General features: G+C 38.0%; 2 protein-coding genes across 3 annotated transcripts in view; both read right to left on the bottom strand.

The window, feature by feature from the left end:
* Positions 1-4,225, bottom strand: part of LOC113060388 (polypeptide N-acetylgalactosaminyltransferase 16-like) — a 28,739-nt gene extending 24,514 nt beyond the window's left edge. For both annotated transcript variants that reach the window (XM_026229266.1, XM_026229265.1), the window contains exon 1: positions 3,937-4,225. In XM_026229266.1, coding sequence (XP_026085051.1) covers positions 3,937-4,125 — 189 coding nt within the window. In that variant the 5' untranslated portion in view covers positions 4,126-4,225. The remainder of the gene's footprint in view (positions 1-3,936) is intronic.
* Positions 4,226-6,971: 2,746 nt separating this feature from the next.
* Positions 6,972-24,663, bottom strand: LOC113060389 (vam6/Vps39-like protein). Its single transcript, XM_026229267.1, has 24 exons — positions 24,101-24,663; positions 23,178-23,243; positions 23,024-23,088; positions 22,647-22,689; positions 22,167-22,261; positions 20,141-20,239; positions 19,966-20,058; positions 19,666-19,849; positions 18,048-18,168; positions 17,449-17,569; positions 17,223-17,352; positions 15,970-16,112; positions 15,749-15,889; positions 15,179-15,320; positions 14,556-14,642; positions 13,745-13,818; positions 13,457-13,673; positions 12,960-13,088; positions 11,121-11,223; positions 10,667-10,712; positions 9,643-9,792; positions 9,338-9,472; positions 8,921-9,012; positions 6,972-8,300 (listed from the first exon to the last, which is right to left on the bottom strand). The coding sequence occupies exons 1-24, from the start codon at positions 24,171-24,173 to the stop codon at positions 8,222-8,224; spliced, it is 2,628 nt and encodes an 875-aa protein (XP_026085052.1). The 5' UTR covers positions 24,174-24,663; the 3' UTR covers positions 6,972-8,221.
* Positions 24,664-26,088: the final 1,425 nt, after the last annotated feature.

Below are 26,088 nucleotides of genomic sequence, written 5' to 3' on the forward strand. Positions count from 1 at the left end.
CTGAATTGCCCTACTTGTTTTAAATCACATGTACTTGCATTTAAATCGATGGAAGCTTGTTTCCAAGCTTGATAATTGCAACTTTTATCTTGCAATTCAGATTTTTTTCTCAGAATTGTGAGATGTTTTGCAAAGGCAAAAAAGCAAAAAAGTAAAAATTGTGCATTTTTATTCAGTGGCACAAACAAGCTTTCATATAAATTGCAATCACCCTAAAACAGATGCAAAAATGTCACATATCAGTGAGTTTTTATCTCCACATTCACCGCTGCAGACTGTCATGGTCAGTGACATGTGCTTTAGTTTCCTTTGCTGAAGCTGCTAGCTTGTGCTTTTCCCACACATTCCTCAGGTGTGAAAGCCATCACCTTGCTATGAAGCTGCAGGCTGCTCTAAATGTGTCCTCAATCTCATGTTCTCATGTTTAATTCCATCAGCAGCTCTGAACGGGGCTAATGAGATGCACATGCCACTGGCTATGACAGAGCACATCTGCGGTGCAAGCCAACAGATGCACAGCACACTGTCTATCTGTTATTCAGGCTGATGAACAGCAACTACAACATTTTTTCTGAAACATTTGCTTTGTTCTTTGTGCATTGAGTCTGGAGGAGATACATCACGTATCCTGCAAATGACATGGTTTTTCCTCTCAAATACCACATAATCATTCAGTGACAACTGTTTGCCTTCTTTTTTAATCAAACTTTTTTATTTTGAGAAATTTTGAGGAAAAAATGGTTTCAGTTTTACTTACAGAAAGCTTGATTTTGTAGATCATTTGTACAAAGACGTTAATATGCTCACTGATTTGATTTATTGTATAACAACACAAGAAGCGATCAAGCCCTCAGTCGAGATATCCCTGATATGAGACATCTGGTTTGTGTTGTGTGTGTCCAAGCGGCTGGCTGTTTACATGCATCAATTGGACAAGTACAACAAAATCAAACCAGGCCATTAGCAGAACAGCGCTAACATAATCAGTTTGCGCTTGGGAGCACCATGCAGACGATGCTGGGAAAAAATGTGCAAATGTTGCTCACTCCGCTTTGCCTAAAAGGCACATCAAATAAATCCACTGATCAAATAACTCTTCCTAAACAGATCCAAAGAGAGCATGAGAGAGAGATGCTTGCGCTGATATTTCAGTGTTTGTTCCTCTTATAAAAGAACATTAGCGGAGACTGATGCTCAGTAAAGACAGGATCTGCCATTAGCACAGAGAAATAAATAAATGTGCCGTGCAACGATGCTCCAGAGACACTGGCCATAAAACGCCTGAATTACTGCTGTGATAAAGCACCCCAATTGATTTAATTTATCCACATAGGCTATCCTTTTCTTTCAGGACTTGTAAATGCATTTCTGTCATTGATAGAGTGAACGGGCAGAGTGGACAATCATTTCATCTTGTTTTACAGGCAGAGGCACGAATACAAGGGCAGATCAGATATCAGAGCAGGCTAATGGATAGCAGGATTACTGGAGCTACAGTAGAGAATCACTATCAGTTCACAGCGGTCAGCGAACGCCTGGACAAGACCAGCGCTGCTGAATGCTTAAGGCTCTAATAGTTGAGCATTTTAAGGTGATCAGCGTTCACTGATGGTAGTGTTAGCGCTTTCTAGAGTCGGTTACAAACTTGTGCTTTCACCACACACGCCTCAGATGTTAGGCCAATCACCTTCCAGATGTTCTCTGTCGTAAAACTGAGGCTTTACAGTAATCCACTATTCACTGACTATAGTATGGAAGCTCGCTTCTGCCATGGAATAGAAATGAATGCTATATTTTGCGATTCTGACTTTATATCTCACAATTCCTAGCTCTCCGAATTGGAAGAAAAATAGTCTGAAATGTGAGATGAATAAAAAAAAGTTACACTTTAGAATAGGTAACACTTGTTAACTATTAACTACGACATTTTTCTCAATAAATTCATAATAAGCTGTTTATTAATAGTTAGTAATGTAGTTGTTAGGTATTGGGTAAGATTAGAATAAGGTCAAGTGGAATAACTCATTAATATGTTCTTAATTAGCACTAATAGATGGCTAATAATCTAGTAATATGCATGCTAATAAGCAACTAATAGGTGTTACCTGTTCTAAAGTGTTACCCAATTATTTTTTATTTCATTTTCTTTTCAAATAAAAAAAGGCTTCCACAGTTTTCATTCAAAATAAAAGTTAAAACAAAGAAATTAAAATAGCCATACATAGTAGTATTTTAATGTTATTGCTGTAATGTAAAAATACAATTATTGTTATCATTACCACTACTTCTTATTATTTTTCTTGTTTTGTTTATTCAGTAATATGTATATTTTTACTACTACTACTACTACTACTAATCTTTTTTTTTGTCAAATATCGAATAATTAAAAAAGTTGTTTTGTAAATATTGTATGAAAACATTTTCATAAAATTTCAGCACATATCTGTACATCACACTTGCTGTAATTAAATTGCATTAGCCAATATAAATATATAGACATATATTTTAGCCTTCGTGACATTACAGAGATCTGTCCATGATCTGTAATCATTATGAAACCAGTGGTGTAAATACACGTGTAAAGACAGAAGTCTGATATTTCCTGCAGGATAACAGTTGAATCGAGAGCACTGATAAACACATATTGATGTGGTTGTGCTGTTGCCATGGAGCTCAGGACACAGCACTCCTCTCCTGATGTTTGTTCTTCTTTTCTTCTTCTAGTGCTCACATGCATGCATTGACCCTGTGGTATTTCTGCATGTGTAGAATCATTTCAAAACAAATCGCAAAACTTTGCATATTACGCATTCGTTTTAGGAAGCCAGCAGACGTCTGAGGAGTAAAACCAGAGCCTTCTCTCTCGACCTGATGAATGTGGAGACAAACTGTGAGAAGCACAACAAACAGAAAACAGCCGTGGACCACAGATGACTCAGATCACCTGCAAATATCTACAACTCCTGATGATTCCACTCCATCAGCCTAGCTGTGTCTATTTATTTTACCTGAGTTATGCATCTGAAAATAATAAAGCAGAGCTTCCTCAACCATATCAACACCGGTTATATAGCATCAGTCAGGTTTGGTGGCATTTTATATTAATTAATTATATCCTACTGTATCATATTTGAGGCATCTAAATGATAAACAAGCCTTCTGTCATCTAATTGATACTTTATCCTTTATCATCAGGTTTTGAATCTTACTAAGAAATATTCTAGAGAGTGAAGACTGATTTATCGTTTTATGTTAGTATCTGCTGTACTGTTATAAAGAAAGATCTAGATTTACAAGCTCTCTGAATTACATCTTACTTTTTGGTCACATAAATATCAGCATCTGCATCAACTTGCATATTTTCGCTCAGTTTGTACTTTTCTGTTTTCCCCTCACATATTCTGACTATTATTTCATATGTCAGAGACGGGGTTAAGTTTGAGCAGTAATCTAAATACTGTGAATGCTATGTTCCAAATTTTGTTTTGGAATGTTGGCATCTAGAATAAAAATACTCTCCAAATTTAAATTTGAATCCCAATGTGAATCCAGAGCAAATAAGATAAGGGACACAGGATGTTATTGATAGCCTGAACAGTTTGGAGTATGTTAAACCCTTACAAAGGAAACATGGATCACACACACTCAATCACACACACACACACACACACACACACACACACACAGGCACACACACACGCACACACACACACACACACACACACACACACACACACACACACACACACACACACCTGCAGCTGGATTAAGGAAAAGCCTCTTACATGCACCTGACATCATGCTGACACACACACACACACACACAGGCTCCATACATCAGCTCGAGACATTATCATAGAAACACAGATAAACGCGTGCATTGCAGCAGTGATCAGCATGCAGCCCATCATCATCATCATCATCATCATCACTCACGATCAGAGGAAGAGTGCGCTCCTCCAGCCTCGCTTTCTGCCCGTGGTTCTTCAGCTGGGAGCCCGACGACGAGGAGGAGGAAGAGGAGGATGAGGAAGGTTTGCTGTCCTGCCACAGGTAATAGAAGGTGCCGAGGATCCAGGCCACGGTGAGGATGAGGATGGCGTTGGCCCGAATCCTGCGCATCATGAGCGGCTCTAAACGCTCGGCGAGCCGCTGCGAGTGTCTGCGCTGTCTGGAGGATGATGATGATGATGATGAAGCCGTGCGCAGTGAACCCCCCCCCCCTCTCTCTCTCTCTCGCTCTCTCTCTCTCTCTCTCTGTCTGTGGCTGGTTTCACTCAGGTCCTAGAGCCCGTCTCTACACATCACTTCACTGTATACTGCGCCAGACATCGCGCGCTTGATCAACATCGTCAGTGCGACGTGTAGGGCTTTACCACGACATCATATTTAAACTCTTAAACACATGAGATGACAGGCGAAATGATTTAAATGCGATTGATTGAAAGTAAAAAAATAAAATAAAATAAATAAAAACATTTTTTATTTTCTATTTATTTTATGATATTTAACAACTTTGTAACCTGGTTGCCAGAGAATAAGACAAAATGTCTAAAATGTAAAGAAAATATATATGCAAAAATGGGTCATATTATAGCGTTGCAAGTTTTAGCTTAATATTAAGAGTCAGTTAAAATGTTAATGATAAACTTAGATTTTTAACATATTCTAAAATAATGGAATAATTTAATTGGTGTTTTTTTTTTTCATTATGTGTACATACACTAGGCCTGCCCTGTATTAAATGCATATTAATGGCATCAAGAAACAATAAAGCTTAATAGATCAGTATTTCAAACGTACAGTAAAATTCAAGATTTTCACAGATGCTGTATTTAAGTGATACAGTAAAAACTGTACTATTATGAAATGTTATATTCTATTTAAAAAGCAGGTTGTTGTTGCGCATCAGCATCAAACTCCAGACAGCTGCTCCATGCAGGTCTCTTTAACAGCTCTTATAGTGAGCCACAGATGTTTTACAGATGAAATTAACATTGCATAATTACAAAGGCAAAACAGTAAATAAACAAATAACCAGGTATCTGAGTCAAGGAAACCTTTTAAAGAGGGATATACAATACTAATATAAAAAATGACAAGAAAAGTGGAAACACAATAAATTAAATCCCTGGAAAAATTGATTCAATGCATTTTCAAATCAAAGACAATCTGCTCCATTTGTTGCTTTTTCTACATCAGCACCATGCTCTCCAACTAACTATATTATAGCCATTAAAATATTGTGTATTTAAGCACAACTAATGCTGTATTATCAAACAACATTCAGAAACAGAACTATTTATTTGAAATGTTAACATCTGCTAGATTAGACTGATATATGCAGTTGAAAGATTGATTATTTCAGAGCAGAATTTAGATTTTTTTTTTTTTTTTTGATGTTGAGTCTGCTGGAGCTCATCTCTTTACATCAGCTCTGTGCATTTTTACAATGTATACTGATGAGTGTAACATCTGTGTTTTCTCTGCTGTTCTCCACTCTTCAGAAGCTGATCCTGCAGTCTCCAGAATGAAGCGCATGAAGCTCCTACTCACTCTCAGAGCCACAGCTGACATTCACAGGCCCTGTGTTTCTTTCTCTTCTGCTGCCTCAAGTGTGCAGAAATTACGGTCTTCTGTTTCTGAAAAAAAAAAGCCAAGCAACCACCCACAACACCCTAGTAACCGTATCGCAATGTGCATCATTTGATGAATCAAAGTTTCATTCATCACAGAACTTTTCTACAAGCTGAAGTGAATACTAATATATGGAAGGTGCATGGTGTCATACAAGAAATGAATGCACTACATAATATATATTCATATATACAGTACTAAGAGGAAGTGTTTTATTTTTTTTCAGTGAAAGGCCATTCATTGAAAGGTGTCATGCAGGGAATTCTGGGAATGTCAAATTACAGGTTTCAATTCAATTCAATTCAATTCACATTTATTTGTATAGTGCTTGTCATGAAACACTGTAAGTTTTATATATATAAATATATAATTTAGTATTTACTGTAACATTTCATGAAATGTCCCATTTTTATAATATAAAGTAAGGGAAATTAACCATTAATCAGTTAAGAGGTTTTCACAGTTCCTGACTACAGTCAGCTTCTAGTATCCTAGTATTATATCTGCTGGACTTTTCTGACTGCTGCACTGCAAAGATAACATTCCTCCAAACACAATAAACACTGAGAGAGGACTTGATGGTGCAGTCAAAAGTTCACGCTCAGTAGAAGTGCCAAGGTTTGGTGTGAGATGACTGGCTCGTCCTCGGCGTGACTCGTGTAGTGAAGCAGATCTTGGGAGAGCGGAGGCTCAGAGTATCTTCTGCTGGTTCTGCTGCTCAAGCCAGTGTTGTGTTGTGAGCTTGTCCTTGGCTTCTGAGCTGAGCATGTGCCAACTGCACAACATATGTTTGTCCAAATCATAATTGTTCTCAGAATCAGGGTTATTAAAGTTAACTGAAGCTAAAACTAACTACATATAACTTCGATGTACTAACAAACTTAAACAGAAATAAAAAACAATACAAATTGCACATAAACACACACACACACACACACACACATATATTTGTATGACTAAAACCTTCAAATTAAAATATAAAATATATATTTTTTCAAAATGCATAAAACTTTTGTTCCTTGAAATAAAGTATTACATTAAATTGTTTATAATATATATACATATTTCATTAAGTTGATCTACTAAAATAACTAAAACTGAAATAAGAATAAAAAACTAATTAATAACCATATTATAGGCTATATACAGTAGGTGGCCAGCCTGTCTGTGCCTTACCGTACCGCCGCGGCAACTGTAATTCAGTTGCGTGTTCAAATTGCGTGTTTAAATCATTCGCGAAACTACCGCCAGGTGTATATACACACAGGCAATAATTCCAAAACGAAATATACCATAAAAACTAGCAGAAATAGTTTAAACAAACCTCACTTCGCTTAATAGAAGATGCATGTTTATTAGATTTGTCTTTCACCTCAGATTCAATGTACAATCTCCACATTCACATCCATATCAACCGATACACTTCAGGCCTGTTACAAAGGATTCGATGTAAGAGAGCGTGTCTTTGTTTGAGCAACAGTTCAGGTCGTGGTTTACAGTTCACTCAAAGAACAAGCATCTGACAACAGTGTTAAGTGGACAGATGGAATAGGAAGCCAGAAAAACACTGTGACATGATTGCACACATAGGTGAAACATTCCTTACAGTAAAGACATTGTGTTAATAATAAATTAAAACCACTCAAGTTACCAAGAGAGAAAAAGTGGCATGCTACAGTGATTGTAGAGTCATCGCTCCGCTCTCTGAAACCTCATACAACCCAAACCACTCGAAACATTAAACACAATGACTTTGTTAAAAAAACACACACACACACACATCCAGACGTCTAGCCGTAAACAAGTCATCTTAGAAACTAGAGGAAGCATACTTCTTTCCATCTGACAGCCCATAGCAGAAAAACAGTCAAATTTACAGTAAAACACAGGTACGCCAGAATTTGCCAGCCAGTAACTAATTCAATTATTTCAGAATGCAGAAAAATGCTGTATTTAATAATTCAGTAATTTACCAGATTGCAATTTAGTGGAAAAGAATTACAGTATTGCATTGATAAATGCTTTTGGTAAACTACCAATTACTAAAAATACCGTATTTAGTTTAGAAGTAGCTTGTAATTAAATAAGACTGAGGACAAGCCTGTCCAGTATTTGACTGTAAATGATCTGCGGTGTGTGTGTGCCAGTGCTGGCCTTTCTGTAGAGGGCCCACATTAAGGTTTATATCTGGAGTCTGATTTCATCTCAGACTAACAGAGCGAAGCAGAGCAGCTCGGAGTAACAGTCCTGAGCACCTGAAGGTGCACACAAACACAGGCCTTTACTCGCCATTAAAGGCACGGGACAAAGCGTCATGTTGAATGAAAAGGTACACTGTACGCGAAGAAGAAAAGGTGGGATGTGAGGGAATAAGTGCTTCTCTGGGGCCGTGTCGTGCATCTAGATCAAGCTTTCAAAGTAATCTGAATTTAGTCTCACTGTCCAGAGTTTTCTTTTTCACTTTGGAAGTTGATTTATTTTTATCAGTCAGACGTGCCGGCTTTTCCATTCCACTGGAAAGAGTGGGAGAGAAATCGAGAGAGACTGGTTTCCTTCGGACGCTATCTGTGCTCGCCGTGTTTGACTACTCCACCGGACAGACGCTGCGGTCTTTACAGCAGAAGTAGTGGACCACCACACCGTTTGGATACCTGGCAAAGGCACTGCATACGAAGAGGACACAGAGACGTAAATATTCACACAGTGAATCCCTCAAACAGTCCCTACATCATACTAAACACTAACAGAGCGGCTTGTTTTTCAGACTCATTCTTTAATAAAGAGTGACAAGCTTGAAGAGGTGAAGATTAAAAAAAATAAATAAAATTCATGACTCCGTGTTATTAATTACTACCCCTATGGTAACACTATCTCTTCTCTGATTGGTGGAAACCTCTTCAGAATTACAGAAGGTAACAGTCATGGTCTGGAAGCAAAAAGCTCCATTCATTTTATCCATAGTGAAATAGATTATTAACAATAACAATAAATCAGAGTTATTAAAAAATAATAATAATAATGTTCTGGCTCTTCCAGGCTTTATAATGGCAGTGAATGGGGGTCGAGATTTTGACTTATCTGTTATTTTGTTCTCTCAATGTGGAAACATTCTCTATTAAAATGCAGTTTACTCTGTTATGTCTGTGGTATTTACGATGTGTAATAAGGTCCGATTACTTGTACAATCTTTGGCTACACACTCGAGGATGCATGACGCAGACGCAGGTGAATGTGTTACAGAACAGAATACTGCAATAACGTGAGATATCAAGACGAAGCGCACCTGTTTCCGATCTTCTTCTTGCACACCCTGCAGGTTTTTTCATCTGTGATGACACACTTCACCTGCTGGTGAAAGATACGTTCCTCCTGCACCTGCACACAAGCATTAAAACATTATTAAGTTTCATTAAATTAAACATATGGGCCATTTTGGAGAGTAATTAGTTCAAATCAGTGATGCTTTTAAAGCCCAAAGTACTCTTAGATTTATGCCATCATACAGCTTTGGCCATAATTGAACATTTTTTAGTAGGATTACAGAAGCTCAGCTGTGTTTAAACATTGCATCTTTTCAAGTAACAAGCTTCTTAATCTGACAAAATGATGCATTCACCAGAACCTTGTTTTAAAACAATGAATACAGCTTCAAAAGTAAGTCTATAGCGGACTGAGTCAAACTGTCGAGCAGTAGTCGTACCCGCAGGAACTCGGCCTGAAGGAGGCTCTTCAGGACCTGGTCGAAGCGCTTCCTCCCAGCCTTCTCCTCCAGCACACTCTCCAGAAACACCTGGATCTCTCGGATCTGTGTGTTCGCTGGCAGCAGGTTTATAGCCTTATGAGAGACAGAAGAGAAACACAATGAAAGAACACGCCATGGAATCTGTCTGCGGTCAGTATTTCACTCTCAGACAGGTGAGGAAAGGAAACGGTCACGGTTTGGTGAAAATGTCTTAAATTCCAGACTCAAATGTATATTTTCATGTGTTCTCGATGGATGCTCACTTTGGTGGTGTTTAGTTTGCTGTGGTGCAGCTGAAGGACTCTCAGGGCCACCTGGAGGTTCACCTGTGGCTCACATAACTCCATCTTAATGGGCCCGAGGAAGTGCACATCTGGAGGAGACAGATACATGCGCAGCAGGGACAGATAGACCTACAGACGGACACAGACACACGGCAGCGCTGTTAACGGTAAACAAGGAGCTTCAGCACAAGAGGTTGACCACATTTACACAGTGTTTGGGATGGACATCTGTATTTACTAACCCTCAGACTTCAAGCCTCACGCATCTGTGTGATAGTGACTACAGTAAATATTAAAAGGCGACTTGACCGTAAAGTCTCATCACAACTGACAACACAATCTGAAAACACCTCGATTGAACGCACTGGGTCAGCTGGCCAATCAGAGCGCACTGCTCTTTTAGAAGGAGGGGCTTTGTAGGAATCAATGTGTTTGCTATTAATAACCCTAATAGCTCTCTCTCTAATAACATACTCTATTACACCATGTACACAATCGATCTTTAAAAATAGCATCATATGACTCTATAATGTTTTTGCATTCAGTCTCTCCAGACAGCTTGAATGTTTATCTTAGTTTCTAATTTTAAAGATTTAAATTTAAGTAAAGATTACATTTAAATAAGTACAGCTTTTATTGGATATTTTAATATTTTGAGAGAATGCAATTACTGATAAAACTATACATAAATTAAAAAAATGCAACAACAATTTTTAAACAAATCATAATGATATAACGGTTAAAACTGTAAAAACATGAATAATTTAAATCGTTTAAAATGTACAGTATGTAATCAGTGTCAATAACTAAATACTGTAATGATTTTGTGCAATCTATTATTCTGTATATTCAGCAAAGCAGAAATCGTTGTGGGACTGTAGCTTTGTAAAAGATATAGTACAAGCCAGACTGCAGTGACTACACAACTTCTACTGTACAGTTAGATTGTGACAATGAAAACAATTCAAATAAGACTGGTGAAAAGTCACTGAGCAGCACTCACATCTTTATTGCCGTTTGCTGATGGATCATAATGACCGTGGCAGTACCTGAGGAAGATCAGAAACACAAAGATCAGAGTCTAAACACAGGAGCATAACAGGAGAAAAGTCTAAATGGTATAAATTATGGAGTTAAACGTCAGTTTCCCTTTCATGGAACAGTTAACATGAAATGCACTGAAATTGGTTTCATACATTACATCACTGTTTATCTACCAAAGCAGCATAAAACAATGACTTAACTTTTTGGCTAATGGTAAACATAAACAACAGTGCAGCCTTGGTGGAGCAACTTATTTGACTTCCAACACAGACAAACATTAATCTTTTCGAATAATGTACACTGATGAATAAGGACAGGAATGTGTATTAAAAAAGTAAACAGTGTCCATTTTGATTTCATGCTGACTCTGTGATGGAGAGCAGGGTTAGGGATGAGTAAAGAGCGACACTCACTCTTCAGCCATACGTGTGTCTTTGAGAATGTGAACGTAGATGAAGAGAGCCTGCTCATGTTTCCCCATACGACCCAGAAGAAGAGCCCTCTCCTCCAACAGACCTGAACGAAGAAGAGAGAAGAGGAACACTAGAACAGTCTTTCTCATTGTTGTTCTAAATTTTAGGGCCCAAGCCACTAGAGGCGCAGGGGCAGGGCCCTATTGTTTTTCTAAGGACTCATTTTATTTATTTATTTTTTTTTATCCAGGGCATTTTGTGGTCCTTAACATATTCAATAAAAAATAAAAAATTGCACACATGTTGGAATCTGCGGCCTAAGAGCCAGGCAGAAGGTCACGGAGGGGTCACCGGCAAGCTCTGTAGCACACACCATTTCACAGTCACCGAAATTAATACATATAAAGATCTTATCAGAAAATCCCAAACAACTTTCTTGCTGACAGTCAGCACTCTTCCTTACAGGAAGTCAGCCATATAACATTGTTTGTAAAATGCAGGCTCTGGATTTTGGTATACTCATCCTAGGGTTTTTATCCGATCACCCCCGAACTTGCTCAATATGGTCTAAAGACATTGAGGATGCAAAATTTTTATCTCTCAAAACAGTTTGGCCATAACGAGGCGACATATTTATTGCAAAAAAAGGGAAACAGGAAATGTTTTTGCTCAAATTTCAGAGGTGAAATCACAATGTTATTTTTACCTGATTGCATCAAACTTCATCAAAATAATGTCAAAATACGGCTGACATAAAACTGCAAAGGGCTTCTTGATATCTTTAAAATACTGTTGCCATGGCAACACTTCAAACTTTAAAATACTTATTTTTTTATACTCCTCCAAACGCTGTCATACAATTTACACCAAACTTTGTCAGCATGATCCATGAGATGATGAGATGAGCATGAAAATCGCATTCGATTTTTTTGTACAGCCCAATTGAAATTTCATTCACCCGTGGCAGGCAAAGAAGACATTTCAGCCGATAAGAATCTCCCTTGACTTCAGTGAATTCAAACATATCCTTGAGATATGGCCATGGGTGATCCCTGTCGGGAGTCTCGGGATCGTTGCGGGCAGCAAGAGCTGCACTATCACCTATTTAAGCGGTCATCTTCCACCTCGAACTAACTGCTGCGTGAGCGTATGTTAGCAAAGAACTCGTGAAGTCGCGCATTCTTTTTTTTTAGAAAACCAAATTTTTCATTGGTTTGTAAAATCAGTGTAATAAATACTTGAAGCGGGCATGGGGAAATGTATCGGAGTAAAAAGTAAACTTTGTCTTTAATAAAGTAGTGGAGTAAGAGTGAAAGTAGATGCAAATAAAACCTACTCAAGTAAAGTACAGATCCCCGAAAAAAATACTTAAGTAAAGTAGCAAAGTATTTTTACTTCGTTACTTACCACCACTGCGGACATTTCAGCTGACAAAAGAAGGCTGTAATACAAAGACTGTCCACTACATGGAGTCACAGAATAAGAATTATTTTAACCCTCATCTTTCTCCTGTCTGTTTCCATCCATTATAATAACATATAAGTGCATAGATTCAGTCGAAATGTACTGTTCTGTGAATACAGCTTTATATAATTACTTTACAAATGATACAGATCATCAGAATCATTTAAAAATTATTTTAGATCATTAAAGGTTTTATATATTCTTCCCTCTATGTGTATGTATTTGTTAAGTAACCCTTTCATTGGTGTAACTCAACATCCAGACTGCCAGAGTTTTAAATGCATATTGCCAACTCCTTTATGCCACCAGGGGCTTGGGCCCGTCATCGCTGCTTGCAGCTATATTTGTTGTAATGTCTCTGACCCGTGGACTCACCATCAAATGGGAAATCACTGATGAGTCTCTCTGGTTCATAGCTGATGGAAACATCCAGAAATGACAGAAGCTTGTTCCTATACTCTCCCAGCTCTCCTGCCTCCTTTCCTGCAGCTACAGCTGGAACACCTGGATATAGTCAACAAAAGGTGTTCGGCCTTTATTTCATCTAGACGGAAAGTTTTAGTTTTAGACATGTTTATGGATAATTTGTGTCACAAATGTAAACTACCATTCATTTTTAGGCAAAACTGAAATGATGATACTAGTCAACTACTAGTCAAAACAGATTATGGTTCAGTGTTCATGACCTCTGTATAGTTTCATAGACTGCTGCATATAGACACTGAATTTCACTTTTAATGAGAAATTGTCCCAAGACTGTTTTCCTGTTGCATCATTATTCTGTTACTTGAGTAGGAATTATATTATTGTTACCAGCAGCACTCCAAGAGCAGCTCGGATAAAGCAGTGTGAGTGACAGCTGCGCGTCTGACCTTCAGGCAGTGAGTTGAGGTACACCTTCATGAGGCCTTGCACCTTCTCCAGGTAGAGCTGGATCAGAACATTGTGGAACTCGGGCCGTGTCTCGTCCCACATGTAAATGATGTGCTCCAGGTACGGGACGGCCAGCTCCTTGAAGCCCTCCTTCAGGAAGTTCAACACCTTGTCCCTGGGCAGAGTCTCCACCTCCGTCAGGTCCTCAGTGAAGATCTGAAAACAGAAAAACCAAACTCAAGATCTTCAAAATGACAACAGAGTACATATAAATACAACCATCTCACCTTCAGTCCATCCTCTGGACAGATCTTCAGAACCCACGGTGAAAACTCAAATATGAAGTCCAGGTTCTCCACACCTGTAGAAAGAGACCAATGCATGCAAGTGGTGAGCTGGATCATTTGTCTCACAAATCAACATATTGTTGATCTAGTCAGAAGTTACTTATCAATCAGAATCAGTTGACGGGCTATGCATTTACTGCATTTTGGGGAAAATCTGTGAAATAGAAAGCTGGGTAGCACTTTATTTTACATTCCTGTTCCTCATGTACATACTACTGTATGTAATTTTTTTTTTTTTTTTTTTGTAAAAATAATTATATATCAAATAGGGCTATTCTTACTAAAAAACAATGACTAAAATAAAACATTACTACTAATACTATTGTAATATTTTGCTGTAAAACAACATACTGAAAATACATATTTATGAAAATTATTTAATTAAAAAAATGTACATTACATTTATAAATTTGCAATACTAGCATTTATGGATGTCTTACTTTCTTTTCTTTCCAAACATTAAACCATCAAATTTTTATTTTGCCGACTGGTGCATGTTTACAGATGCATGTTATAAGGAACCCAGAATCAGAGCAGATGGATTTTGTGTGGAGCAGCATTAACCATGACGTTCTGAAATGCTGAAAACATGCATGGATCATGAGCTGAACACAGTAAAGGAACACAGTGAACATGTTTAAAATTCTGGCAAAAAAAATAAATCCTAAGCTTTAATGTGTGCAATCTTAATACACAGTGTGTTTATTATATTAAATTGTATGCATGCAGTAGTAGAGTGTGGTCATCTCACCCAGCCTCTGAAGATACTGAACAGTCCTCTCATGACCCTTCAGAGGAGAGTTGGCTTTGGTGGACTGATCCAGCAGAACCTGCAGAGCTGGACAATCACACTTCTGTAAATCTACTGAACTGAATGAGGAAGAGTATTAGACACAAGAATATTCAGAGAACATACAGTGCCAAACGGCATCCAATTCATTCAAATGATCATTCGGTTTGCACGGACTTCCTCAATAAGCATTCATAAGTTTTGAATTCATGTTAATAACTGGATTTGTAAGTTTACAAATACTGTTGCTAATAAAACAACAGAAAACAACTGCATGAGAATGCTTGCATTAAATGTGTATATTCATGATATTGATGTTTAAATAATTTAAGTTTGTTTGACTGCAGAGAGGGTTTATGAGGCAGTATGGACACGGCGTGGTCCTCATCATCTCTGCTGTCAGACATGACATCAACAAAACCAGCTCAGGACCTGATTAGAGCATCTCTGTAAACAAGAGCCCTGCTTGAGGACACCCACACAGATTAGACTCCTAATGGAGATTACTCAAGGACGCATTAACGCTCAAATGATCAGCCTGAAGCATGTTCTCAGCGAGCAGGAGTTGAGAAGACGGAGCGCACCTTTCTGGTGAAGGCCTTTTTTCTCATAGAGGATGATGAGTTCGCTGTATTTGTGGGCTTTCTTCAGCACATACTCGCTCTCCTCTATGTGACAGTGGTTGTTCTCCAGACGCAGGAGAGGCGACACTAAAGCTACATTGGTCTGCGGATCAAAACAAAACAAAAACCATTCTCTACATTCACACCTTTACAGTAAATCGAGAAAAACTAGCTGTAACTGTAGAGATCTGTCTCCTTAGACAAGAGCTTCAGGCATCACAACCACTGTAGGTAACAGTTCAAAAATTTAAGGTTTGCAAGATTTTTTAATCTTTTTGAAATATGGTATCTTATGCTCAGCAAGGCTGCAATTACTTGGTCCAAAAAAAAAGAAAAAAAAAAGAAAGGAAAGAGAAAAAGAAATAAACATGCAAACAGTAACGTTGTGAAATATTAGAATAATTAAAAGAACTGTTTAAATATTTTAAAATGTAATTTCTTGCTTTGATAAAAAAAAAGCTGAATTTTCAAAAGAACAGCATTTTATTTAAAAAGGAAGTATTTGGTAAGAGGACGCTCTGAAGGCCTTACGTGGAGGTAACACTTGAGCAGCGTGGTGTCGATGATCTGAAGCAGCTTCTTGCGGCTCTTGATGGTGGGGGTCCCCTCCACGAGAGGAGAGGTGGTGGAGGGGTCCGAGTCGTTCAGCTGCTTCACCAGATGACTGCGTTTCTATCAAAAACATAGGAGGGAAAACTGTAACAAGATCAATTAAAAAAACAAAAAACACTCAGTGTGAAACTGCTGAATACCTGGGTCAGGTAGTCGATGAGGGCCAGGTGGGCTTTCTCCAGCTCGGCTCCAGACAGCGCGGGCAGAGGATTGGGGTAGTGCAGCTGTTTGCGGTAGTCAGTGGGAAGGAGGTCTGGATACAGGCCAATAACATGCGTGGGATCTAGAAAAGAGACGATAGAAACAGCTTTTTATCATCCTGAATCAATAGGGTTTTGTTTAAATGTCTGACATGAGGTCCGTTTAGCACAAGCTCAAGATATTTTCACATTTTATTCTGACATAAAATACATCAGTAATACCAACTTGTGATTTTACTTGTGTTGAAAAGCAAGGCTGCTAACAAGTGTCTAAATGGGAGGTTGTCAGGACATTAAAACGTTACAAAACCAAACAGGTAAACTATTTAAACTACTTCAAACTGAAACCTTCAGGGAAAATGACATTTCTATCATCATCTACTCATCTCATGTTGTTCCAAACCTTCCACTGTGGAAGTCTATGGCTACCAACAACTGTGTGAGTGCAACCAATCTTTTGCGCTCAACAGAAGAAAGAATCTCATTCAGGATTGATGACAGAATTAAAAAAAATTTTGGGGATAACTATACCTTTAATGGTGAAGTCATGTGACCATGGTGTAGTTCATTTATAGCCTATGTTTGGCATTTTACTTTTGGAGATTGTATTTAGTTGTGTTCGTTTGTGAAGATCAGCACGATGAACAAAACATGTGAGAATCATAAACCTTTGTTGGCCACAGAGTTTATTTTCTGCAATAATCCATACACCAAAACTACTGTCTTTTTTTTTTGTGGAAGGAATCAGGGTGATGCACACAAAGTTTGGCCTCCAAACACACATCCCCACTGCAGGACTCTCTGACGCACACATCTTTCTTTCCTGGTCCAGTGGCACTCTCTAGTGGACTGTATGATGCACCGCAGCCGCAGACAGTTCAAGCACTTTTTAATAAAGGAAATACATTACAACTCAATTTATTTACTTGGTATGCCACTAATGAACTAAATATATATATATGATATGAGATTGAAAATAGGTGGATTTATTGATGCAAAATATAGAAACCTTCAAAACATACTATTACAGAAATTTTACTTTTTAAATTTAAAACGGTGTAAGAAAAACGGATGGATAATGTATACGGATTTAAAAAACATAAATCTTAAATTTAGTCCTACATATGTATTTAATTATGTATTTGTTTCCACGTCCTCATTGGTGGTGCATCATCGCAGCTGTATGAACTCACCTGTGCCTAACTTAGCAAACACCTGCATAGAGTCGTCGAAGCGTTTCTGACAGAACAAGTTGAAGGCGAACAGGTTCTGAATGTGATGGATCTGCTGTCTCTTGTCTGCATCTGAATCATCCTTCATTTTCTGAGGAAAGACGAGAAAAAACCAAGGTCAGTGTATGAGCTGAGAACACGGTGTACTCTGCGCTCAGTCTTTAGGAGATGTTAAAAAGTGTCTCACCGCTAGCTGAAGCGCTAGCTCAAACTGTTTGTCCTGCAGCAGCTGTCGTATCTGGCTGGCTATAGAGATGGGCACCAGACGCCAGACAAAGTGATTGCTGGCGACGTACACCACATTTGATCTGTGGAATTAAAGAGGGAAAGAAGGAAGATGAAAACATACCTTAAATAAATCCTAAAGATTTAATTTTGACTGGTTGGTGTGATCAATCAGGAGATAATGATCTGTCTCTTCAAGCATTTTGATCAGAGTATGTCTCTAGCTGCAGTAGAGACGTTCAAAACCTGCACATGCAAGTGTTGAATTTAAAGGGATAGTTCACCCCCATAATTCATCATTTATTTCACTTTCAAGTCGTTTCAAACTAAAGAAGATATTTAGGTTTTTTTGCTCCATACAATTAAAGTTAGTGAGCTCAAATCTAGTTTGATCAATAATATCTTCTTTTGAGGTCCTGCAGACGAAATGCATACAGGTCTGGAACGACACAGCGGTGAGCAAACAAGCTCATCCCGTTAAATCAAGACCGTCTTCTCATATAGTATGCATCAGTGGGTCTAACTGATAGTTTGGAAAATGTTTAGGTGTACAGGTCTGACCCGGCGGAGGTGAGGAAGCGCGGTCTCTGCAGCTCTATGCTCTGCACCAGCAGTCTGGGCTCAAGGGTGCGGATCTCCACATAGCGGGGCAGCACTGCGATGATGTACGGCGGCTGGTGCTCTGATGAAAGACACGTCAACACAGACTCAGACATGACTTGAAAAATCAGTTTAAAAAGGAAAATGTGTTCAAAAGTGCTGACAGTGACTGTACTCTCTCGGGTGATCTTAGTTTGTGGAAATCTGTGGATTTTTCTGCAGGCACAGATTCAATAATCGATATTAAAGCAGCACTTGCATTCATTCGTTTCCATGAATCAGTTCAGATTAACTCAATTTTGTTTGTATCATCGCTCAGAAAAGGTTTGTGGAAGTTTTGAAAATGTTTTAATACAAATATATGTAGGTACATATTGCTGCTATTACACTTGAGTAACTTTATATCATGGTAACACAATGTACGTCATGACATTGTTATTTTTTTCGGGAAACAAGGTTATTATCTATGGAAGCCCGTTTCTGCTCCTGAATAAGAAAATAAAACAAGGTAATTGGAACTTTTTTATCTCACAATTCTGACTTTTTTAACACTCAATTGCAAGTTATAAAGTCAAAATTGTGTGTACCGTATTTTTCGGACTATAAGTCGCACTTGAATATAAGTCGCATCAGTCCAAAAATACGTCATGTTGAGGAAAAAAACATATGCAAGTCGCACTGGACTGTAAGACGCATAGCATAGAGCGCCCTCTTGTGGCTGTAGACGGTAATGTTTTCTCTTGGTTCATGTCTCGTGGTTCATGTCAAATTAATTTTGATAAATAAGTCGCACCTGACTATAAGTCGCAGGACCAGCCAAACTATGAAAAAAGTGCAACTTACAGTCCGGAAAATATGGTAATAAAGTCAGAATTGTGTGATATAAACTAGCAATTTTGACATTTTGTCCTCGGAATTGCAAGTTTATATATCGAAATAAAAATATATTTTTTTCTCATAATTAAGAGTTAATATCTCATAATTTTGACTTTGTAACTTGCAATTGAGAGTTAGAAATTCAGAACAGCAAGATATAAGCTCGCATTTCCGAGAAAAAAAAGACACAATTACCTTGTTCTATTTTTTTGTTTAGTTGCAGAAAAGGGCTTCCATAGTTATAAGACCAAAATATTAGATAGCAGGGAAATTTCACAATTCTCGATTTATTTTCCTTTATTAAAAAAAGAAATGGCATTCAATCATTGAATAATTTTATTATTGCTATTATTATTATTATTATTATTATTATTATTATTATTATTAACAAACAGTCTATCAGGTGAAAGAAATTATATTATGTCAGGTGTGTTTTGCCACCAATTTGTTTTTGTTGAGCTGTATATAGTAAGCTTGTGGATACTCGATTGTATGTGACATTCAAAGTAAAAGTGAATGAGATTTTCAACCTCTTTTGCTCATTATTTGAGCAGGTTGATACATTTTTAACACAAATGTGAATTAAAAATAGCCATGTCGTTCACATGGTTTTATCAGAGACTGAACTCAAGAACAAACATGCTTGGCAATGAGTTAATGAGTACCTGAGAAGCATGTTTGTTAACATTGCCATCATACTGACCCATTGCAACAGGAATGTCTGTCCAGTTTAGGGCACATTTCTGAGTGCAGACGCCTTCTTCGTTCAAGACAACCGTGAGGTCATCCTGACCCACTGCCACCTTCCCATCAGCCAGCGGGGCCACCAGCGGTTCCAGCTGTTTCCCTGTGGGGAACAGTTCTTTGACTGAGCCACGTCCGTCCATCTGAAGAGAAAAGACACAAGATTAACTTCAGTTTGGGTTTTATCAGTCTAAGAAGAGACAAAACTGCAATGCAATCTACAGTATTCATGAGAAGAAGTAATTTTAGTTTTACTGACCCGGATCAGATAGTAGTCTCGTTTGAAGCCCACACATATGGAGTTCTCACACCAAGCCATGGACTTGGGAACGTCTGGGGCGGTGACATCCCCCTGCAAAAGTGACCAAACATGATTTAGGCTAATATCATGGTTAGCTACCAATATTTCACTTCTGTGTTTCCAAGCTCAAGACCTGTAATTCATGGAAATCTCTGTCCTTCCAGTAATACAGCTGGATTTTCCTCTTGACTGCGACACACATGCGCAGTTTGGCCTCGCCTGAGCTGGACTGCTGAAGAGGAACAGAAACAAAACTGGGGTTCAGAGCATTAATGGACAATTACATCCATCAAAGTGGGCCAAAAGTTTTTGAACCCCTCAAGTCACACTCAAGGCCCTGATTTAGTGTTCATCAAAATCAAGGGCAACCAGAGAACAAACTGTTGTTAAAAAAATCTGACTAAAACATGATTCAACAAGTTCTCTCCAGCTGTTAAACACCTTCAAACTACCACTGGGGCCCGTTCTTCATACGTTGATTATCAGTTAGTGGATTTTACTGTTGACAATTTGACAAGATCCAGGATTGTTTGGTTCCTCGAAGCTTATCCTGGAGTTGCTGTCATTGCCACAGGTCCGTAAGCTCAAAATGAACTGGGAGCAGGTTTATTTCACGTAAACAGGAACAGATTGCATCTTTTTTAGGCGGCGATGATTACTTAAAGTCTGTCTGAGCCACTACTACTTTTTTTTCTTTTCTAAGAGTACCCTATAATGATTTAAAATACTAATTTAATTGAAAATATGTTATGTACAAACAATGTTACGTAGTCTGAGCCATGCATTAATCTGAACAGAGACAGCTATTATGAGAGTGGCTTGATGCAGCACAGGAGATGCACTGATGCAGATAACTTTGTTAAAACGCTTAGAAAAATGGCCTCGACTCTTAGGAAACTTTAATCAATGCTGTCACGTAACAAATCTGCTTCATAGGTAAAATTAAATTAATTGCTCATTACAACCTTATATATATATATATATATATTAGGGGTGTAACGGTACGCAAAAATCACGGTTCGGTACGTACCTCGGTTTTAAAGTCACGGTTCGGTTCATTTTCGGTACAGTAAGGGAAAGATTGCAAACATTAAACTGCAGGTTGTTTTTACTATACACTTTTTTTAAACACTTAAAATAAATAAAAATTACAATAAAATATATGTAAAATAGAAAAAAAATAATAAATAAAATACTGCTGCAAAGTTCTCCACTAAATAAAATACTCTCAGTCTCAAACCAATATCACAAAATAAAATATAATGAAAAATATAAATAAATAACTATGATTACAGTGCAGCATTACCAATCCCAGCTTGTAGGCCTGCTCATATTTAATATATATATATATATATATATCTTATTCCAAAGATTAAAGTGCAGCATCAACAGTTTCCGTTTTTAGACCTACTCACATTTTGTTATAGCGTTGGACCGACTGAATTAAGAGCAAAGGTCTGTTTAAAAGCCGACGGGAGCTGCGTTTGAATTACGGTCATTTTTTCCCTAGTTGTAGTGATGTTCACATCCGCGCGATGCCTTTTGAAAACTTTTTGAAAAGTATTGCATTCTGTTATTTGGTACACACGTGCACCGTATCGAAAGCCCTGTACCGAAATGGTCCGGTATACACGTACCGTTACACCCATAATATATATATGAGGACCGGCACCTCTTTTGGGCCATTTAAAGCACTGACTGTTTTATAATCCAAATTGAACTTGTAAAACTATATATTCATGTTAAATACTTTTAAGCTGCTTTTAAGCTGCTTGCTTTAAATTAATCAATTGCATAAAGTGCTATAAAAATGAATGTGAACTGACTTGACTTGAATGCTGGATTGCAGAGCTGGAGCCAAAATATCCACCATGCTTATATCCATAATATCCACTTTCTTAACTTCGGTTTTCTCACCATTGTCATTTTTGTTGTGTTTATTGTGTTATTAAGAGGAGAAGTGTGCACACACACATTCATATAAACTCAGCTCAAAGCAGCATCAGTGTTGTCAAGAGTTTTTTAGCTTTTTTGGGGGAATATACTTTAAGCAACTGTGGCTGTGATTTTTGGTTGATATATGAATTTCTCTTCACATTCACACAGGCATCAACCCAAGTGCCATCAAATAAACAGGCCAGAGAGATTGTTTCAGCTACCTGCAGGTCACAGGCAAACAGTGTGGCTCCTCTGGCTTTGGACAGCACAGTTATCTGCTGGAACGTGAGCAGGTCGTGAACGTGGATGTTATTCTCTGAAACAAAAGAGAGATACTACTGACACCAAAACTACACAGTTCCTTAATGATACATTACACTACACCACATCACTTTGATCTTTGACAGAAGTTCCTTAAATGCCAGCCACCAAGAAAGAATATGACAACACATAATGACAATAACTATGTTTAGGCAATACTGCGATTAACCTGATGTAAACCCAATATTGATATGATTGAGCTCAAAAATACTTTATATGTGGCATATGGCGATGTCAATTACAATAAAGAGGCATGTAAACACCACTAATCAAATCTGATCAAAGTGTGTATGTGCTTGCGCTTGAATCAAACTTTGCTAAATTATTGGTGCACATGTAAAGGTAGTCATTGAATAAATTAATCTGGTAAAAACACTTACCCAACAGACTAACCAAAATCTTGTACTGTGACACCACAAAAAGCTGAGAGAGGAAACAGAAAAACAAATGTTAGAAGCAGCACATTCTAATTCTAAAATGATTCTTCCATGCACAAAAATGACATTTCTGAAGAAGCTTCATGCAGTTTGCAAATAAAATCAGTTTAATGTGACCATAGATGTCAAACTTCAAAAAGGACCCAAGAACACCATAAAATAGTCAACGAGACTTCGCCAAAACATTTGAAGTCATACAGTAGCTTTGTGTGAGAATCAGGCCTAAAGTTAAGTATTATTCATGGATGTCGCAGTGGAAAAACATAATGTTGTGTAAGTAATAACAGAGTTTGGGTCGACAAATAACCATGGACTTATACCTGCTGAATCTTCTTTGAGAAGTTCTTATTGGATTTCTCTAAAGTAACTTCAAACCTGTTTGTACCTGTGTTTAGAAAAAAAAAGATGATCACTTAAACTTGAATAATCACTTTAATGCTAGATATAAGCAAAGATGTAACAAAAACTACGCACATGCATCTTTCTTGATCCTGTACAGAAGGAGATGGCCTGGTTTGGTCCCCACAAGGAGCCAATCATCTGCAAACACAGGATGATTATCACACACTGAAGACACATGGAGAAGTTTTACACATGAGTTCTTGGAGCTAGTTTTACAGTAGAATTCAGAATTAAGAGGGTCGGTTTTATTATTTAATTTTGTGTGTTTATGTCATGGCCCACAAACAAACGTTGGTTGGACGTTAACAGAAACCTTAATATCTCAACTAAGGACGGTCCAATCCAAGCTCTTTGGGACACACACTGATCTCTAGAGCACATTTCAGGACATAAAAAGTACATAACTATTTTGCACATTCAAATGTCATGATAAAGATTGCTCAAAGTTTCACTTGAAATGGATTGACCTAAGAGACCTTAAGACAATCCTTGTTTAATCTACTAGACTAGAAGACATTGATTGGTTTTAAAAATCGCACACCTGCTAAATGTCATGACCTTTGTGTCATTAACACTTGGTTTAACTGTACTTCACTGATCTTTCAGTTCCCTGCTGGAATCTAAACACCTACAATGATACTATGTTTTCAACACCTTGACAGCTGCCTAATTATTAAAACATCTGTTGTTCAGACAGTGGAATAGTTGTGCTTTCGCTGGCCATGACTCAAAACCTGATATTCTGTCAAACTAGACAGAGAAATGACATTTGACCAACAAATATTCAACAACTAGATCCATATTGCCCAATAAAATCTGTCTTGATTGAAATACTAGACGCTCATAGCATATAGGCGGCTAAAGAAAACTTGACACACAGCCAGTTTGCAACTCACAAGGTTTTGAGATACAGTCATTATGAACAAATGAAAAGGTGCAAGCAGCGATACTCAATATACGAGTGTAAAGGTGTCTAAATGAGGAGCAGAACTGACCCCATGCCGCCACACAGTCGATCTGGAGGGGTAACTTCTCCAGGATAGGAACTGGTTCGTATGCGTCATGCATACTGGAGCTCTTATGGTCGACCAAACACGCGTAGATAAATCACCCAGAATAAGACACCCTGACAACTGTATAATCTGCCGGCAGTTGACAGAACAATAGTTAACAAACCGAATATAAGAAAACCAGTGCTGCACAACAGTTATTTAGATGCTCGACTCTTGTCAAATGTCCCAGAATTGTCCCACTCCATCCCTCTTGAGTCCCGTGTCCAAACTGAAACTCTTGTGTTTTGTTGTGTTGTTAAAGAGTCATGAGCAGTTGGCTAGTGTGTAGCTTTCATATCTCGCCAAACACAGATCCACGATGCTCAGATTCCGGGTGTGTTTCATCCCATTGCCCTGCGCGATGCTGTGGTCTGTTTCGGCTTTTGCTGTCCGTTGTTTTGAGCTGATATCCCGCAGGATTCGGTGTTTGACAGCTAGCAGCGAGCTAGCTGCCTGTGCTGCGGGAGCTTCATGCAGCCGTGACGACTGGCGAGCACGTGACTGCGAGAGCTCGCGAGAGTTCCATAAAAACAACACACGTGAACGGGACTGCACTCGGATTCCACAGATGAATCAAAACTTACTTTAAAATGCTTTGAAAGGAAGTGTAATGTAAATATATTGTGTATTAATATATTTATTTAATTTAAAATATTTATTCATTTAATTTTTTAATAGGATCACAGTTTTCTCAGTTTCCCACAGTGAGTGTGTTTGGAACCCACTGGTGTAAAGTCCTCGAGTTAATGTACTTAAGCATGTTTTTGGCTGCTTTGTAGTTTTACTGTGTATCAAAGATATTCGTAGCTTTCACTTTCTAAGTCGTTGACTTCTAAGGTTGTGGGCTCGAGTCTTGGGCTGGCAATACCACGACTGAGGTGTCCTTGAGCAAGGCATCGAACCCCCAACTGCTCCCCGGACCCTCAGCATAAATGGCTGCCCACTGCTCCGGGTGTGTGTTCACAGTGTGTGTGTGTGTTCACTGCTGTGTGTGTGTACTTTGGATGGGTTAAATGCAGAGCACAAATTCTGAGTATGGGTCACCATACTTGGCTGTATGTCATGTCACTTTTTCTACATTTTTTAATAAGTATGTAAGCTTTACTCCACTACATTTATGATGAGTAATGCCATTACTTGACATCCAGACTGCTGTAAGCAGTAGATCACTGCAGGACAGATGAGAGTTGGCTGGAAAACTCTTGGTTTGCCATTGAAATGTAATTTACTACTATTTTTACTTTTTTTTTTTTAGATTGTCAATGACTGCTCCTACTGTTGTACCCACCAAAATCTGTGGACAGAATGACAAGGCAGATGTTGGGAATTTATTTTATATTTTTCAAAGATTTCAGTTAGTCTAAAGACTCAGTATTTAATGAAGTGTTTTTAATCACACCTGAAAGAGCCTAGTAATGTCATTTTCATTTTTTTTTTTTTTTTCAAAATGATTGTCAAACACAATGCATTTGCAAATTTAAGAAATAAGTTTAGTTTTAGGTGTAATCTCCTGAAGTTCTTTAACCTTTCTCGTATGAGTTGTGAACTAAAACATGCTTATCAGTAATAGTTAATTTCCAAATACTAAATGCAATGCAGATCATATGCCAATTATCAGCTATAACATTAATTTTAATGCACTGTTAGTTTTGTGTAGTAGCTAAATGAATAAATATGCATACTCACACACACACACACACACAAATTTCTCAATGCAATCAAACAAACCAGACATATTCATACCAATACCCACACACTTATAATAACATAATTTCAATTCATATATATATATATATATATATATATATATATATGTGTGTGTGTGTGTGTGTGTGTGTGTGTGTGTGTGTGTGTGTGTGTGTGTGTGTGTATGCAGAAGTACGTAAAAAAAGCAAGTATTTTCTGTATAGGTCAACCTTGAGAAAATGGTG

The sequence above is a fragment of the Carassius auratus genome, chromosome 42 (genome assembly GCF_003368295.1).
Source record: "Carassius auratus strain Wakin chromosome 42, ASM336829v1, whole genome shotgun sequence".
Classification (NCBI taxonomy): Eukaryota; Metazoa; Chordata; class Actinopteri; order Cypriniformes; family Cyprinidae; genus Carassius; species Carassius auratus.

Coding starts and splice junctions, on each gene's coding strand:
- LOC113060389 (XM_026229267.1), bottom strand. CDS start 24,173: ATGCATGACGCATACGAACCAGTTCCTATCCTGGAGAAGTTACCCCTC. Junction 20,059..20,140: donor GAGATTTCCATGAATTACAG/GTCTTGAGCTTG, acceptor TCACTTTTGCAG/GGGGATGTCACCGCCCCAGA. Junction 9,793..10,666: donor CAGCAAACGGCAATAAAGAT/GTGAGTGCTGCT, acceptor GTCCGTCTGTAG/GTCTATCTGTCCCTGCTGCG.